The sequence below is a fragment of the Kogia breviceps genome, chromosome 20 (assembly GCF_026419965.1).
Source record: "Kogia breviceps isolate mKogBre1 chromosome 20, mKogBre1 haplotype 1, whole genome shotgun sequence".
Lineage (NCBI taxonomy): Eukaryota > Metazoa > Chordata > Mammalia > Artiodactyla > Physeteridae > Kogia > Kogia breviceps.
The window spans coordinates 28,339,752-28,355,923 of record NC_081329.1 but is presented as its reverse complement, the minus strand read 5'-3'; the positions used below and the strand labels follow the sequence as shown (position 1 = coordinate 28,355,923).

Sequence of the window (16,172 nt, the reverse complement as noted above, 5' to 3'; positions counted from 1 at the left end):
CATGGAAAGCCCCACCCCCTCTGCTGTCCTCTAGTCTGGGTTGGGGACTCTATACTTCTAAACTGTCTGCTTATGTTTGTATAGCCCTTATTTCATTGTGTTGAAACAATCCATTTGTCCATTTCTCCACTAGTGAGCTCCTTGAAGTAGGGTTGGTGCCCTTAATCTTTCTACTATCTAGCTCAGGAGGTCACATCTTCGGTTTGCTTATTAAATGGTTATTGAACAAATGAGTCATTAGAGCAGAGATTCTGGTGCTTACAGGGTTAGGTCTAACCCGGTTAATGAAACAATACTTGAGTCAAGACAATATTCATCTACAAATGATCCTTGAACAACATGGGTTTGGACAGCATGGGTCCACTTACATGTGGATTTTTTTCCATATTAAATACTGCAGTGCTACAGTGTTCCACAGTTAGGGTTAGGATTAGGGTTAGGGTTAGGGTTGAATCCCAGGATGCGAATTTCAAATACTGAGGAACCACATATACGGAGGCTTGATCAAAAGTTATATGTGGATTTTTCACTGTGGGGAAGGTTGGTGTCCCTAACCCCCAAGTTGTTCAAGGGTCAAATGTATTTCTTCTCTTAATGATGATATTTTAAGTACACTGCTAAGTGCTGTAATGTAAAAATGAGAAAGCCATGGATCTTTTCTACAGGGAACTGACAAATTAGCAAGTGAAATAAGACACACACACACACAAACACACACACACAGCCATGATCACTACATAAAAGAAAAGCAACATGTACTAAAAGAGAATAAAAAATCTGTGGGGACAGAGTTGAGAGAGAATTCCCTACCTTCAGGTGGTTTGGGTAATGGTTTAAACTAGGGGATCTCTAATAGATATGGGTGGGAAGTGGTTGTTCTGGCATGATCATTGGAGATCTTCCCGGGGTCCATGAGGCTTTGACTATCCTTGGAGAATTAGACAGCCTGTTATGTGTACTCTTCAAACGACACTCTCTTCAAAGGACAAGTTTTCCTGCTGTTGCCCTTTACTCATTCCCTGCGCCTCCACCACGTTAGAAAACCACCAGCAAAAAATAAGAAACATAATTCCTGTTCTGACGTACCGACAGTGTTATAGACAGGGAAAAAAAATGTCATTGAGGGAAAACCCATTGTAAACTTTTAAAAATTATAGATATATAAAATAATTGTTACATCAAAATCATTGTCTTTATGATCTGGAAGAAATAGAAGAGCTATTCTACTTTTGAATGCATGTTGTTTAAAACTTCCATAGATTAATGTAGCCTATCAATTGATTTTTTTGGGTGGATGAATTTGCAGATCACATACAGGATTGAATCATAGCTGGAAAGCATCTTAATCTGTGTATCTCTGATCATTTTTAGATGTGTGAAGACAGACGAGAGGTAAATGAGTTATTGAAGGCCACAGAGCAGTTTTCTTTTTAACAGACTTTACTTTTTTAGAGCAGTTTTAGTCCATAGCAAAATTACACAGAAAGTACAGAGTGTCCATGTATCTTCTACCCGACACACGCACAGCTCTGCACACCAGAATGGTACCCTTGTTACAACTGATAAACCTACAGAGACACATTATGAGCATCCAAATTTCACAATTTACATTAGCGTTCACTTCTGCTGGTGTACATTCTATGGGTTTGGGGAAATGTATGGCATGTATCCACCATTACACTATCATACAGAATAGTTTCACCGCCCTAAACATCCTCTGTGCTTCTCCTGTTCATCACTTCCTCTGCTCTAACCACTTCATCTTTTATTTTCCCTTTGCTTCTCTATGTCAAGCAAACATTTTTTTATTATTTTTTTTTAATTTTTAAAAATATCTTCATTGGAGTATAACTGTTTTACAATAGTGTGTTAGTTTTTCCTTTACGACAAAGTGAATCAGTTATACATATACATACGTTCCCATATCAATCACTGATCCTTTTACTGCCTCCAGGGTTTTACCTTTTTCCAGAATGTCACATAGTTGGAATCACACAGTCTGTAGCCTTTTCAGAGTGACATCTTTCACTTAATAACATGCATGTCATGTTTCTGCAGGTCTTTTCATGGCTTGATCACTCATTTCTTTTTAGCCCTGAATAATATTCTACTGTAAGGATGGGTACCCTGGTTTATTTCATGCTTCCAAGTTTTGGCAATTATGAATCAAGCTGCTATACACACCCATGTGCAGGGTTTTTTTTTTTAATGGACGTTAGTTTTATTTTCCTCTCCTCAAGTTATGAATGTTAATGCTATTTCTGATATAATGGGCAGTGACATTACCATATGTGGTAGCAATGTAAGCACTTCCTTGGATTACATTAATCTTTCTTCAACAGGGAATTCTCAGTGGTACTTCTTAAAGTCTTTAGAAAAGGCATGATATCGGTGCCTCCAGTTCCTTTACCGTTTGGTTTTGAGGGCTCTTCCGAGGTTTGTTTTTTCTTGGATGACTGGCTTGCAGGAATCACAATGTACTTAGCTACTATTTGCAAATGGTAGTTTCTCAGAGAGACCATAGCTTGCACACATTCATTATAAGTTTCCTGCAGGGTAGCATCACCTTTTGCAAGGACAAACTTACGGACCGAGGGGCCTGACTCTAACGAGCGAAGAAAGTTCTGGTGAGCTGATGGCATATATGTTCTCATTTCCTGGAGGAATTCAGCAGCAGAGTCTGAAGGAACTAAAGACGAAATGCATTAGTAAGGAGGCCAAAGCATTCTCCAATCCAGGGAAGAAGGACAGAGTGAGGCCAGAGTGGGTGGCCATGCATTTGTGATCATCTTGTTCGTATCTTACTAGCCTTGCTACTAGTAATGGTAATTATTGTAAAATACACTTAATTCTGAAAACCACACGAACTAAACTCATAATCTTTTTGTTGTGCTTCCTTTTTCACTTTCCTACTGGATTTGGTCCTTCTAAGAAGGACAGAGTGTATGTACTATTCCTGACAGATCATGATTCTGAATCCAAGAGAATATAAGGGATCATTTTTAAATAAGTGAATGAGCTCAGGAAAAAGCGTATTCTCATGCAGCCCCTTTGACTATTCAACAGAAGTTTAGGAAGACAAAGAAAAGTAGAAAGCACTTCTTCCTGGAGCTTCTTCCTCTGCCCCCTTAATCCTCTAGAAGGAATATAATGAGTGTGGCTCATCTTTAAACTTTGGTGCAGGCATTGCCCCGGGACCCCCAAGGCAGTAGGACGGTGGAACTAGACAGTGCCAAGCCTCTCCATTCCCCAGTTTGAGCTCACGGTCTTATCTCATTTGCAGGAGACTTTCTTTTCCTGAATCGGGTCTTACATTTTCAGAACATGTGATATTGGCTTCCCCACAGTCAATCAGACCTCATAGACATGTTCACAGGTCAAGATCAAGACAGTGTTGAGCTTGGTCTAAGTTCTGGCTTCACTGCTTTCTAACTGGTTAACAGGGATCCTGTCTATTATGCTCTTTAAGTTTCTGCTTCTTCATCTGTGAAATGGGATAATTTCAATAAAGTCTCTACTGTTCTCCTAAAAGCATCCGATAAGCTCAGAAAAGAAGCTGATGGAAAGTACTTTCTAGATACTATTCTATTAGCATAAGAGCTGACGATTATTTGTCATTTCCCACTCACCTCCACCAACAGTATGCTGAATGCCCAGCAAAATATCGAAACACTGAAAGATGCTGCTCTGGGCTGCACTGCCCCCGGCAAACTTCTTTGGGGTGTCCCAGACACCTTCATACAGCAGACCGTCTGACAGCAAAGGGTTGCCTTTCCAACTAAACCAGGAAGGAAAGAATAATTGTTATTTTATGAATTGCCCCATTCTCATATGTGAAATCTTGCAATAGAGGATGAATGGAAGGTGAAATGAGACAGATTTCATTACATTTCTTCCACATTCTCCCTTCTACTCATGTTCATGCATGAGAATAATAAATAATATGGTTCTGAGCAAACCTGGCGTAAGTGTTCTATGCGGGAAACCTTACCTTTGCACTACCAAAGACTATTCCACTCTCTTTAAAATGACTAGCTTTCCTGTCCATACTCCAGCATACACCTGGCCAGGTAATAACCCAGAGAAGAGTCTATTGTTTCTTACAATGTGTATTTTAGGGTATAAATTGTTTCTTAAACTGGATTGATGGTAGGGACATGAGTGGAAACATTGTCTTCTTTATGTTAATTGTCTAAGAGAAAACAGATTCAAGCATAAGGCTACATACCCAGACAAGTATATGCGAAGAACATTGAAAAATAGGTTTGGGTCCACATATTCTGAAAAAAAGATGAGATATGTTTAATTAAGTAGCATCAGATGGATTGGGGAAAATCAAGGTGTTATAAAGAACTGATCATGGATTTCAGCATAGGATATGAGAAAGGCCTTGTTAGGTCAGCCTGTGCAGAGAAATTCCCTGAGGACAAGCTCTCCCTCACCCATTCTCATCACCTGTATCCACTGAACAGGGTCTACCTTGGGGCTAACACACAGCTTGTAACAAAGAGCCTAGGCCCGGCCACCACTCATCCTCAGGAGACCAATTAAGCTGCCAATATTTACTTAAGGCTACTTCATGTGTTTACTGATACAACAGATAAATTACTTACATAAAGAAAGCAGCAAGCCGAAACAAAAAGAAAACTGAAAACAAAACCTCCAGGAGCCCTGTGGACCACTGGTGTCCCTCCTGAAAGGTTGCTCATGTCTTTGGTTTGAAGGTCAATTTTCTTGCCAAAGCTGAGTGATACACAGTCAGTCACGTATTTGTTAGAAGCGTCCCAGTAGGGCACATTTCCTTTTGCAAATCCTTGTTTCTGTACTCTTTTGGTTACTGTTGGTTTTTAGCTGTTAATTTGCAGTAACTTTTGAGCTCAATGGCTTTTCTATTTTTCTTTTTCTTTCCTTTTTTAGTTAGCTTGTGAAAAAGCAGAATTCGCAGATGGTTCCTATCAAGCAAAAGCTAAGTTTCTCAGAACTTAAAACATCCTGTACTTTTGGTAAGTTTCTCCATGGTTTTTAGTGGGAGACAAGGATGTTCCTTAGAGGTAAATAGCCCTAGCTTGGAATTCTGGCTTCACTATTTACTACTTACGTAATCTTGGGTCATTTATCGTATCCCTCCAAATTTAGATTCCCTTATATGTAAAGTGGACATAATAAAACCTGCCATATGGAAAGTATACTGATTTAGTGAGATAAAATAAAGCGCAAACACACCCACTACGTGAGAGTTGGTTTTGCTTCTGTTTTCTCTACAACTTACATCTTAGATAACTAGAAACATTTGACCGTGGCCTGGCATGTTGTAAGGCATACAATACTTGCCATGAATTTGGTGAAACATTTCAAGGGCTTTGTGCAGACAAGAAGTTATATCACGCAATGCCTTTTGCAAAGTGTCTGGGTCTTCATGTTGTATTGCATTAAAAATAATGGGGATCACCTTAAAAAAAAAAAAGAAAACAAACACTTAAGATTTCTTAACACTAAATATTGGCATAGAATAAAATTCTCCTAAATTTTAATCTCCCAGTTAAATTTCATATTTCCATTTCTTTCTTGGGCTGAGTACACTCTGATTGTTTGACTAATTTCCATATATTTAATTAAGCTTGGATTTGTCTTTATTCACTTATGACTTAGAGATTAGTTTATATAATTCTATATATTTCTATTTCTGAGGGACAAAACCATTAGATTTATGTCACTGTGTGATAGAGTTCCAATGCCAAGATGCATTGAAAATACTTCTCTCTTACTGGGGTTTCAAATTTTATTCTAAATATATGGCTCCAACATGTTATCTTTTAGGTAATACACAAAAACAAATAAAATGTTTATTTCTTCCAGATGATCCCTTGTCTCCAATTCAGTCATCAAATGCTCTATTCAGTCAGGATAAAGTTATTTCATGCAGAATATAGTTCAGCTACTAAGTGATTGCTCTGCTTATGTGAATCAAGATACACATTTTCCAGGACGGGCTGACATACTTTGATTGCAGAAGCAGCTGCTGTTTCCACCACCAGAGAGACCAGGAAGAACCCTTTACCACAGTCCCCGCCAGGAAAAGAGAATAGGATGTCCATGTTCCTAAGAAAAGTAATCCAGGAAGTCAAGAATTTAGAAAAATATACAACAGAAACACTGAAAAGAAGAAAAAAAGAATTTAACAAAAATATTGACATATTTGTTGAATATTTATTAGTTTTCAAGTCTTTTTATTTATCCCACATTTTCAAAATAATCTTGTGAGATAAGTATGGCAGGTTTTACTATATCCATTATGTAGTTAGGAGTAGTAGTGTGAGGTCTATTGTCTAAGGTTATATAATTAACAGTAGATTACGCTGAGACTTGAAATTCCTTTCTAGAACTTGAAACTAAAAACTTCAAGACTAGTTCTCTATTACCCTATCAATTTTTCACATGCACATGTATTACTGTATATATATATATATATATATATATACACACACATATATATAGATATAAGCTCAATGTTTATAGCGATATCTGTGAGGTATGGTTTTTAAAAGTAGAATTTTGGCTTAAATAAATGTATTCATATCCATATTTTTATCTGTGAGCCTGATTCAATTTCTCAGTGATTGATCTGCCTAACAAAGGAATTGACTGGGAAATTGAATAACTGAGTACCCCCTATTTTCTGTTTCACTGAAGTTTTGCATTGATGCAAACGTGGTCTCAGTATCTGTATACCTCTGAGTTTCATGGCAGTTAAATTTATGGTCTCAACCCAGACCACTTCCTTACTTGCTGTGTGACCTTGAATAAGATTATTTCATCAGTTTCAGCCTCAGCGTTCCCATCTGTTAAATGGGACTGGTGATATCATTCTCCCAATTGAAAACCTTCCATAACTTCCCATTTAAGATACTGTTTAAACCCCATATCAGAGCCAAATGTCCTGCATAATATTTTTAAGTTTATTTTTTCCTCTGTTTCCTCTACTGTTACTTTCATCATTCATTATTTATCAGCGACACTAGCCTTCCTTCGGTTCTGAAATGCACCAAGATTTTTGTCACTTCAAAGCCCTCACTCTTGCTGTTTTTCTCCACTGTGAACATGCTCAGGTATTTCTTCTTCTAACTGAGGCCTAGTCACTCTTCAGGACTCAGCTTCAATAACTTGCTATAAGGATTCTTCCCTCATGCCTTTTGTTTGGTTAGAACTCTTAGCACTTTACTTTCTTAACCCTTCTCTTAATCATATAGTAATTTACATAATTTTCATACATCTTCTTTCCTCCACATTAGCCCAGGTTCAGCAGGGCAGGCTTATTCCAATGATTACCGACTTTTGTTTCCTTAGCTCTTAGCCTCTATTTAGTACACAGGCCAAAAATAGTAAGAATTGGCTCAAAAAGAATACATTTCTATTTCTGGCCTGTGAAAGTCATTGAGTCACAGATACATAGGTGTATGTGCATTTTGTATATATGCATATTAATTAAATTTATTGACAGATCTTCCTCAACTTATGATGGTGTTACATCTCAATAAGCCCATCTTTTTTTTTTTTTTACGCGGGCCTCTCACTGTTGTGGCCTCTCCCGTTGCGGAGCACAGGCTCCGGACGCGCAGGCGCAGCGGCCATGGCTCACGGGCCCAGCTGGTCCGCGGCACGTGGGATCTTCCCGGACCGGGGCACGAACCCGTGTCCCCTGCATCGGCAGGCAGACTCTCAACCACTGCACCACCAGGGAAGCCCAATAAGCCCATCTTAAGGTGAAAGTATTTTCAGTTGAAAATTCATTTGGTACACCTCACCTACCAAACATCATAGCTCAGCCTAGCCCACCTCAAATGTGCTCAGCACACTTACAGTAGCCTACAGCTGGGCAAAGTCATCTAACACGAAGCTTATTTTATAATAAAGTGTGGAATATCTCACATAATTTACTGAATAGTCTAATGAAAGTGAAAACCAGAATGGTTGTCTGGGTGCAGAATGGTTGTAATTGTATCAGTGGTTTACCCTTGTGATCGCGGGTCTGCTGGGGAGCTGTGACCAGTGCCCAGCCTCACAAGAGACTACGTACTGCGTGTCTATCTCAGGAAAAGATCAAAATTCAACGTACGGTTTCTAGTGAGTGCGTCCTGCTTTTGCCCCAGCTTAAAGGCAAAAAAGTCGTAAGTCAAAACATCCTTAAGTGGGGTTTCATCTGCATATGCAAGTGTATATATCAATAGCTATAATATCAAACAGACACAGTCTCATCACAGTCATAGATATAATTAAGGAGCAGAACTGCTTGCTCTTTCAACAATTATTTGAATTACTTTTTGCCCCAAATTAATTGGTGTTTCAAAAGAACGCATTTGGAGGGCACTGATACACCTATGTTTACTCTGAATAACAAATAATTCTTAGAATAAGAAAGATCGAATACTCACTCGTAAGTCATGGGCCTTAGGAAAACAGCCATGAAGCAGCGGATCAATTGGAAGAGAGAAAGGAAACCAGTGTAAAAATTAAATGCTTTTGAGTTATTGTTATTCCATTTAATACTACTGATCTATCTAGCAAAGGTAAAAACAATAGATAAAACATGGAAGAAATATGTGTTCTGTTATTTATCAAGTAGGCATCACAAACGCTTAACTTATGACTTTTATAAGTGAAATACGAAATTAAACATGCAAGGAGCACACGTGGAGAGTCAAAACTAGTTGTTACTCATAAGAAAGTTTTCTAGATCACATAATTTCATTTTGTGGTATTCCCACATCTAGAATACTCCTCTGCAGATACACCCTGAGAGCCTCTGACCCTTAATTGCAGCAGGTCCCATCACTCAGTGCTTAGGAAGTGCCCAGTTTCAAGCAGGCTGCTTTGAAAGCCCAGACATTGCCATCTCTACAGCCAGTCAGATTAATCAAACTGAACACTTAACATGTGTGCATTTCACCGTGTGCTAATTAGACACCTCTCTCGCGCGTGCATATGCATTTTACACCCTAACAGCAGAAAAGAAAGCCCCAGCTGCCAAAGATTAAACCAATGACTAACTCCCCTTGATTCAAATAGCGTGCACTCCTTTCATTCCTGTCATAATCATTGTTTACATACCCACTGGGATCCTTTTTCTTCCAGTTTGCCAAGACACAATCTGCATAAACCAGAATAGGGGGCAGTCCTAGCTTCTCAGATAACTTGCAGTAAGGAACAGCAACATTGCTTGGCAAGACCTAATTAAGACACTGTATTTAGTGTTCACGTTTGAAATGTCTCACCTTTTCTTCTGCTTTCTGGGTGTCAAAACATTAACCGTTATACCTAAGGGCACCGTGAAACCAAACAAATGACACTTTCTCTTCCTTATTTCATAACTTAATCCCAGTGCTTGTTAAATCGGTACGTTTCAGATTTGTGACAATGCAGACATAATCTGGGCATAGCGGGAACGAAACAGTAGAGGGCAAGAGGAAACAAAGGCTGTATCTTGATTTTCTAATGGCCTGTGAACCATTTGCAGCCATTCGCTCATGCATCCATCCATCCCACAAATATTCGTGAGGCAACTCCTCTGTGGAATGTGCTCATTCTGTTTCCCAAGCTTCACAAAATGCAGTCACGATACTTTTAGACTTTTTTACATTAACTGTAAACTGGATATAAATCTGTCGTGTTAGTATAAGAAATATGAGAAAATCTCCAAACCTTGCGGACATCTCCACCGCCTTCACCCCACACGTATGCCATGGTGATATACCCCAGAACCAGATGTGCAAGGCGCTGTGACTTGTGTCCCTGGAGGCCGTCAATGCTGAAGGTTGTTAACTGAGAATAAACGGAGAGGTTGACCCCACTCAAAATGCATGTTGTGACAGCTGCAAAAACCAAGTTAACACTTTGAAGACGCTAAAACAGAAAATGCCATATTTTTTCCAAACCTTCTCAACTTCTGCACGTAGTTGGCCATTCTTAATCAGTTCAGGCAGATTTTTAGCAATGGAAATCCAGGCATCATAAGGGTGAGGTAGCTCCTCCTTGAAAAGAAGAAATAGGACTTTGATTTACCAGTGAAAGGTATTATAAAATAGTTTTGCCTCCCCTGATGGTCCGTCTTGCGCTCTTTCTCAGTGCTGTGCAATGCGGACACTCTCTTACCTATCGAGTGACACCAGCCCAAGCATTGTCATCTGTACACTCAGGGCTCAGGACCTTCTCTGTGCTCTTCTTCTTCCTCTCATCGACTTCCTTTTCAAAGGTCACTTCAAAAGTTTCACTGAAATCTTCCTGACTATTCCATTCTATTCTTATACCTCCAGTGAGGAATCCTATGGATTATACCTTTTCACATTAAGTAATTTATTGCTATCTGCTATTATTTTTTTTCTCTTCTCAGCTAGATTTTAAGGTTTTTTTGAATGGGAGAGAAATGAGATTTATTAAATGTCAGTAGGAGACTAGGCAGTTTTACTCAGTAATTTCTCATTTAATTATAATAATGGCCCCCCATGTCATAAATAAGAAAAGCAAGTGTTGGGCGGTTTTTGTAACTGGTTTTGTACATACAGTTTATTGGTATTCAAACATGAGGGTTTCCAGCTTTTAAAAAAATTCTTGCTCTTTTTACATCTCACTACCTGATGGCAAGGATTTTCTCACGCTTTTAATCCTATTTTTCTCAGCACAGTACTGGACATGTACGAGGTGCTGTGTATATACATGTTGACTGCTTCCTTCCGTACTACAGGCTAATTTTTTGCCCAGTAAGTAAAAATGAAATCCAGATAAAAGGGTGTTAAAAACAAGAGAACAGACCCAAAATGGAGTAATGTAAGTCCCATGTCACCAAATCAAAACAATACTTATTACAGTTTCTGCCTCTCGCAAAATGGAATCCTAAACCAGTCAATCCAGAATTACCTGGCCAATAAGTAGTAAGGTCATCTGCTCATAGGTCGCTGTCATTCCCTAAAGGAACATGACCTTGATACACCAATCCACTTTTCGCTGCTGTTAACTTCCTTGTTCCTGCTCTCTTCTGCCTAGAGAAGTCTTTCATTTTTGTGCAGCTCCTGAGACCCCCTTTCTTTCTGCTGCTTAGGATGCTGCCTGATTCATGAAGCCCTGAAGGAAGCCAATGACATCTTTTTTTTTTTTTTTTTTTTTGTGGTATGCGGGCCTCACTGCTGTGGCCTCTCCCGTTGCGGAGCACAGGCTCCGGACGCTCAGGCCCAGCGGCCATGGCTCACGGGCCCAGCCGCTCCGCGGCACGTGGGATCCTCCCAGACCGGGGCACGAACCCGTGTCCCCTGCATCGGCAGGCGGACTCTCAACCACCGCGCCACCAGGGAAGCCCCAATGACATCTTTAAAATTTACTCAGTTGGGTTTTGCTTTTTAACACGTGTCTCCCTGGATCTTATATGTATAATCACATCTCAAGGGAAAACATAAAAACCAAAGGCCTAGGCCACACCCTGAAATGAGATTCAGATCCCTGAACAACTCCCCTAGGCCTTCTTCACTAAGCTGCTTTGAGACATGCTCTTAGCAGCACCAATACTAAACTATGAGGACTGAGGACGCATCAAGAGTTTACCTGAAACCAAGGCGAGGGAGGCTTTAAGCTTCAAAACCAAGTTAATATTATAAAGAAGCTATAAAACACGAAGACAAATGTAACATAAACTTCAAACATGTTCAGGGGCTGCAGATAATTGGCCAGACTTAATCTGCCAGGGCAGATTTTTAGGAATGAAAGATCCAGGCAGTATATTCAGTAGATAGTCACCTTTCTTGTTTGCTCTGAATTTTTCTCCCTAACCGCACAAATACCGTGCTCTGGTGTTTTTAGTAATACATATACATTTCCTTTGCTGTATATTTCACTGTGTAGCATGCCCGACTTTTTGATTATTGCTATTTCCCCAAAATAACAGAGATACTTTATTATGGGTGAAGATTAGTGTCTTATTGGACAGAACTTTCAACACATGTAAAATTCAATCAGCAATATCCTTCTGGTTCAGAGGATGCCTAAATGATAGAATATAAATTAATAAAGAGTAACACAGAGGGCCATTCAACTCCTGCTAGATTAGAGAATGTATTTTGCATCTACATGGAATCAGAAGACATATTATTTTCCTTTAGAATAGGAATCTGATCGATTATAAGAGATGAAATAGACACTTTTGAGCACATAATTTCCAGGAAAGATCTTCAGTGAGGAAATAAAAGTAACCTCCTTTTTTTTTTTTTTTTTTCATCCTGCTTCAGGATATTGAATCTAACTCCCTAAGCATCTCAAGTAGCAGCATTATTTTTTAAGTAGCTCAGGAATTTGCTTTAACCCTTGGAATCTGTTTTAGAGGTGTACATAATTACTGTGATTTTTTTTGTTTTCTAAAAGAACCAACTTTTTAGGGAAAAAAAAAGAATAAATTTGATATGAGGCTTTTCAGTTTCTGAAAAAGGTTTTTTTGGTACCATTGATAAACACATCCTTGAAACATCCAATCCTGGCACTATGGCACTTGTGTGCTTGTATGAAGGGGAAGTAAGTCTGAATATTATTGATTTGCAAATATAAAGTAAACCAGTGCTTTTAGCAAAAAAATTAAAACATACTTCATTTTCTTCAATTAACTTAATTATGCGAAGAGGAAGATTTGATTGGGAAAAAAAAAAATGTTGGAGATTTGCCTGAATTACCCAAGGTAGTTACAGGATGTGATTTCTAAGTACAGTTAGATTGGAATCTCTGACTAAATTATATATACGCTGCCTTTAAATGTTCCCTCTAGAGTGTGTACTCATCCATTTCAGCCACAAACCAATAGAGACATCCTGGTATACAGCATTGTCGCAACATGTAACTGGTTCCTAGAAATCCTCTCCTGGAATCTCATGGACCTTGTTAAACCCAAGAGTAGGGGAAAAAACCAGCAAAAAAATGCCTTGTGATCTCTCCTTGTCTTGAGTGAGGCTGTGTAGCATAATTGATAACGGTTTTAAGATCACAGACTCTGCTGTCACACAGAGCGAAGTAAGTCAGAAAGAGAAAAACAAATACTGTATGCTAACACATATATATGGAATCTAAAAGGTTCTGAAGAACCTAGGGGCAGGACAGGAATAAAGACGCAGACATAGACGATGGACTTGAGGACACAGGGAGGGGTAAGGGCAAGCTGGGACGAGGTGAGAGAGTGGCATGGATATATATACACTACCAAATGTAAACTAGATAGCTAGTGGGAAGCAGCCGCATAGCACAGGGAGATCAGCTCGGTGCTTTGTGACCACCTAGAGGGGTGGGATAGGGAGGCTGGGAGGGAGATGCAAGAGGGAAGAGATATGGGAACACATGTATATGTATAACTGATTCACTTTGTTATACAGCAGCAACTGACATACCATTGTAAAGCAATTATACTCCAATAAAGATGTTAAAAAAGAAAAAAAAAAGATCACAGACTCTGGAAACAGACTGATTAGGCTCACATCCTATCTCTGCTATTACTAGCTGTGTGAGTTTGGATAATTATTTAAATTCTGCATTCTACATTTCTCATCAGGAAAACAAGATTAATAACATACATACGTACCTTTCAGGATGATTGTAAAGATGGAGTAAGTTAACATTTGTAAATTTGCTAAAAAAAAAGTGATGTAAGTGTTTGATGATTACAATATAAATGATAAGATGCTTTTCATGACACTCTCGGGAAGATAACTTAGGAAAATGTAGTTTTAAGGCACACATTCACTCTAATGCCTGGCCCTTTGTAGGCAAAACTTGTGGAAATAAAAAGGTAGTTCTAATTCTCTCTAAGCCTGAATCTTAGGCTCAGTAAACACCGAGCAATATTAATACAACACAGGGCTTCCCTCGTGGCACAGTTGTTGGGAGTCCGCCTGCCGATGCAGGGGACGCGGGTTCGTGCCCGGGTCCGAGAAGATCCCAAGTGCCACAGAGCGGCTGGGCCCGTGAGCCGTGGCCGCTGAGCCTGCGCGTCCGGAGCCTGTGCTCCGCAACGGGAGAGGCCACAGCAGTGAGACGCCCGCGTACCGCAAAACAAACAAACAAACAAACAAACAAAAAAACCCGATAAATATTAATACAACACAAAGTTGCTTGATGCCTCACCTCAAAAACATTATCAAAGCAGGAACACATACTTTATACAACCTAAGGTATATCAGCTGAGAAAGGGGGTTCTTTGACTCATGGATCATTTATTACTTGTTTTTTTCTTTTCAAAATACCCCCTGAAATGCAATTGCCTTAAACCAAAATACTTCTGTAGTCTCCTTAACTCATCACACTCTGTGCCTATGTAAGATAATTAAGAAGTGCCTCTAAGGCTAAGTTTCTAGGTAGAAAATTTTAAGAACATTGAGACCCCTTTCTTCAAATTCTGCCTCCAATTTTGGTACTGCTTTATCCACTTGTTCAGTAGAAATTACTGAACCACATTTGTTCAATAGAAGTTAACTTGTCCAGGTAAATCATGATAAGAAAACATTTTTGCCCAGATTTCAGTGCCCTCTCTTACCAGTGGATCGGGCAGAGCAAAGCCCACATCTTCATCTATGTGGTATTCTTCAAAGATCTTCCAAGAATTTTCCACAGGAGATGGCTTGTCAGGTGCCATTCTTATAGCCTGCTCCTCTGGTACTTCTCAGTCTCTTGAGTAGTTTCAGATCTTCTATTTATTACAGAGGTTGCCATAGCCAATAACCACAACTCACCTCATAGGCAGCAAGAAATGACTTCCACTTTTATAATAGTTTCATTTTCTACTTTCTTTATTTGTAATCTGATTAAAAATAAAACTACAGATGCCTCACGATTCACCATATTAAGAAACTGAAAGTTCATATTCCTGGCAAACATTTATTACTAGGAACATCTACTGCCTTGAGGAAATCAGAAAGGGCCTGAAACAACAAAAACCATCAAAATAGGTGACCAGAAAGAACATTTTTATTTTATGGGAACTTTTGAATCTTTGAATTAAAATAATGAATTTAATCATGGCTAACATCCTAAACCATCATTTAGTTATTATAGTCACCGGCTTTCTTTAAACCCCCAGGGTTCTTTGAACATATTAGTGTCTTGTTTCACTAGCCATGAAAGAAACTCTCTGGTACCCAGAGTCAGTGCCTCTGAAATAGAAAAAAAAAAGAAAAAAGCAAGCACATGAAGAATTTAGAAACATAGCATCTCTTCACCCCCTAGCTCCATTTTTCTTACCCAGTCTTTTATGTGCATTCGCAATGATACTGTTCTTTCTTCCTCGTATTCCTAATGAGTCATTTTTAAGGAAGATGTTCCTGCATCTCTACTTTATCTGATCTGTAAGGGACTGATAAGGAAACAGTCCACACTTGGAGACTCTGGAATATGTTCATAGTTGAAAAAAAGGATAAAACACCTTGAAAACGGTTCTTTCAAAATGCAATTAAGACTGCATTTGGTAAAGGTTTTCAGGGTTTCTGCAGGTCTGTGGTCACTTACAGGCATCATGTGATCTTATAATCTCATACAAGAAGCTGAAGCAAGAGAAGCCATGTTGTTCCTTATGATGGTCAAAAGGAAACAAAAGAAGGAGTTAGTGTTCAGTAGATTAAAAGACAATGCAATGTTGCCATCCAGCTTGTCAGTACTTAAAGTACATTTCAATAGTACATTACATTGGAATTACATTACAGAATAATTTTCACACTATTCTTCCCTATTACATTATGGCTTGTTTCTTTTTAAGCTGTAGTTTTGCAAGAATAGGTTCTCTTTACAGTAAAGATAGAGAAAACTGAAACTAAAATTACACAGCCAAGAGAACACAATGGCGACGCTTCTTTAAAATGAATTATTCATCCTCTTACACTGTTGGTGGGAACGTAAGTTGGTACAGCTACTGTGGAAAACAGTATGCAGGTTCCTCAGAAGACTAAAAATAGAATTACCATGGTGGGATTACACAGTAATCCCATTTCTGGGCATATATCCAGACAAAACTCTAATTCAAAAAGATACATGCACCCCTATGTTCATAGCAGCACTATTCACAATAGCCAAGACATGGAAACAACCTAAATGTCCATTGACAGAGGAATGGATAACGAAGATGTGGTACACATATAATGGAATACTACTCATCCATAAAAAAGAAC

The 16,172-nt window shown here is 39.0% G+C and overlaps 1 protein-coding gene across 1 annotated transcript; it reads right to left on the bottom strand.

Annotated features, from left to right (window-relative positions):
* Positions 1 to 1,422: 1,422 nt before the first annotated feature.
* IDO1 (indoleamine 2,3-dioxygenase 1) lies at positions 1,423 to 14,864 on the bottom strand. The gene is made up of 10 exons (XM_059049318.2): positions 14,549 to 14,864; positions 9,930 to 10,025; positions 9,697 to 9,816; positions 9,106 to 9,224; positions 8,430 to 8,444; positions 6,000 to 6,099; positions 5,332 to 5,449; positions 4,229 to 4,280; positions 3,630 to 3,778; positions 1,423 to 2,689 (listed from the first exon to the last, which is right to left on the bottom strand). The coding sequence occupies exons 1-10, from the start codon at positions 14,645 to 14,647 to the stop codon at positions 2,325 to 2,327; spliced, it is 1,233 nt and encodes a 410-aa protein (XP_058905301.1). The 5' UTR covers positions 14,648 to 14,864; the 3' UTR covers positions 1,423 to 2,324.
* Positions 14,865 to 16,172: the final 1,308 nt, after the last annotated feature.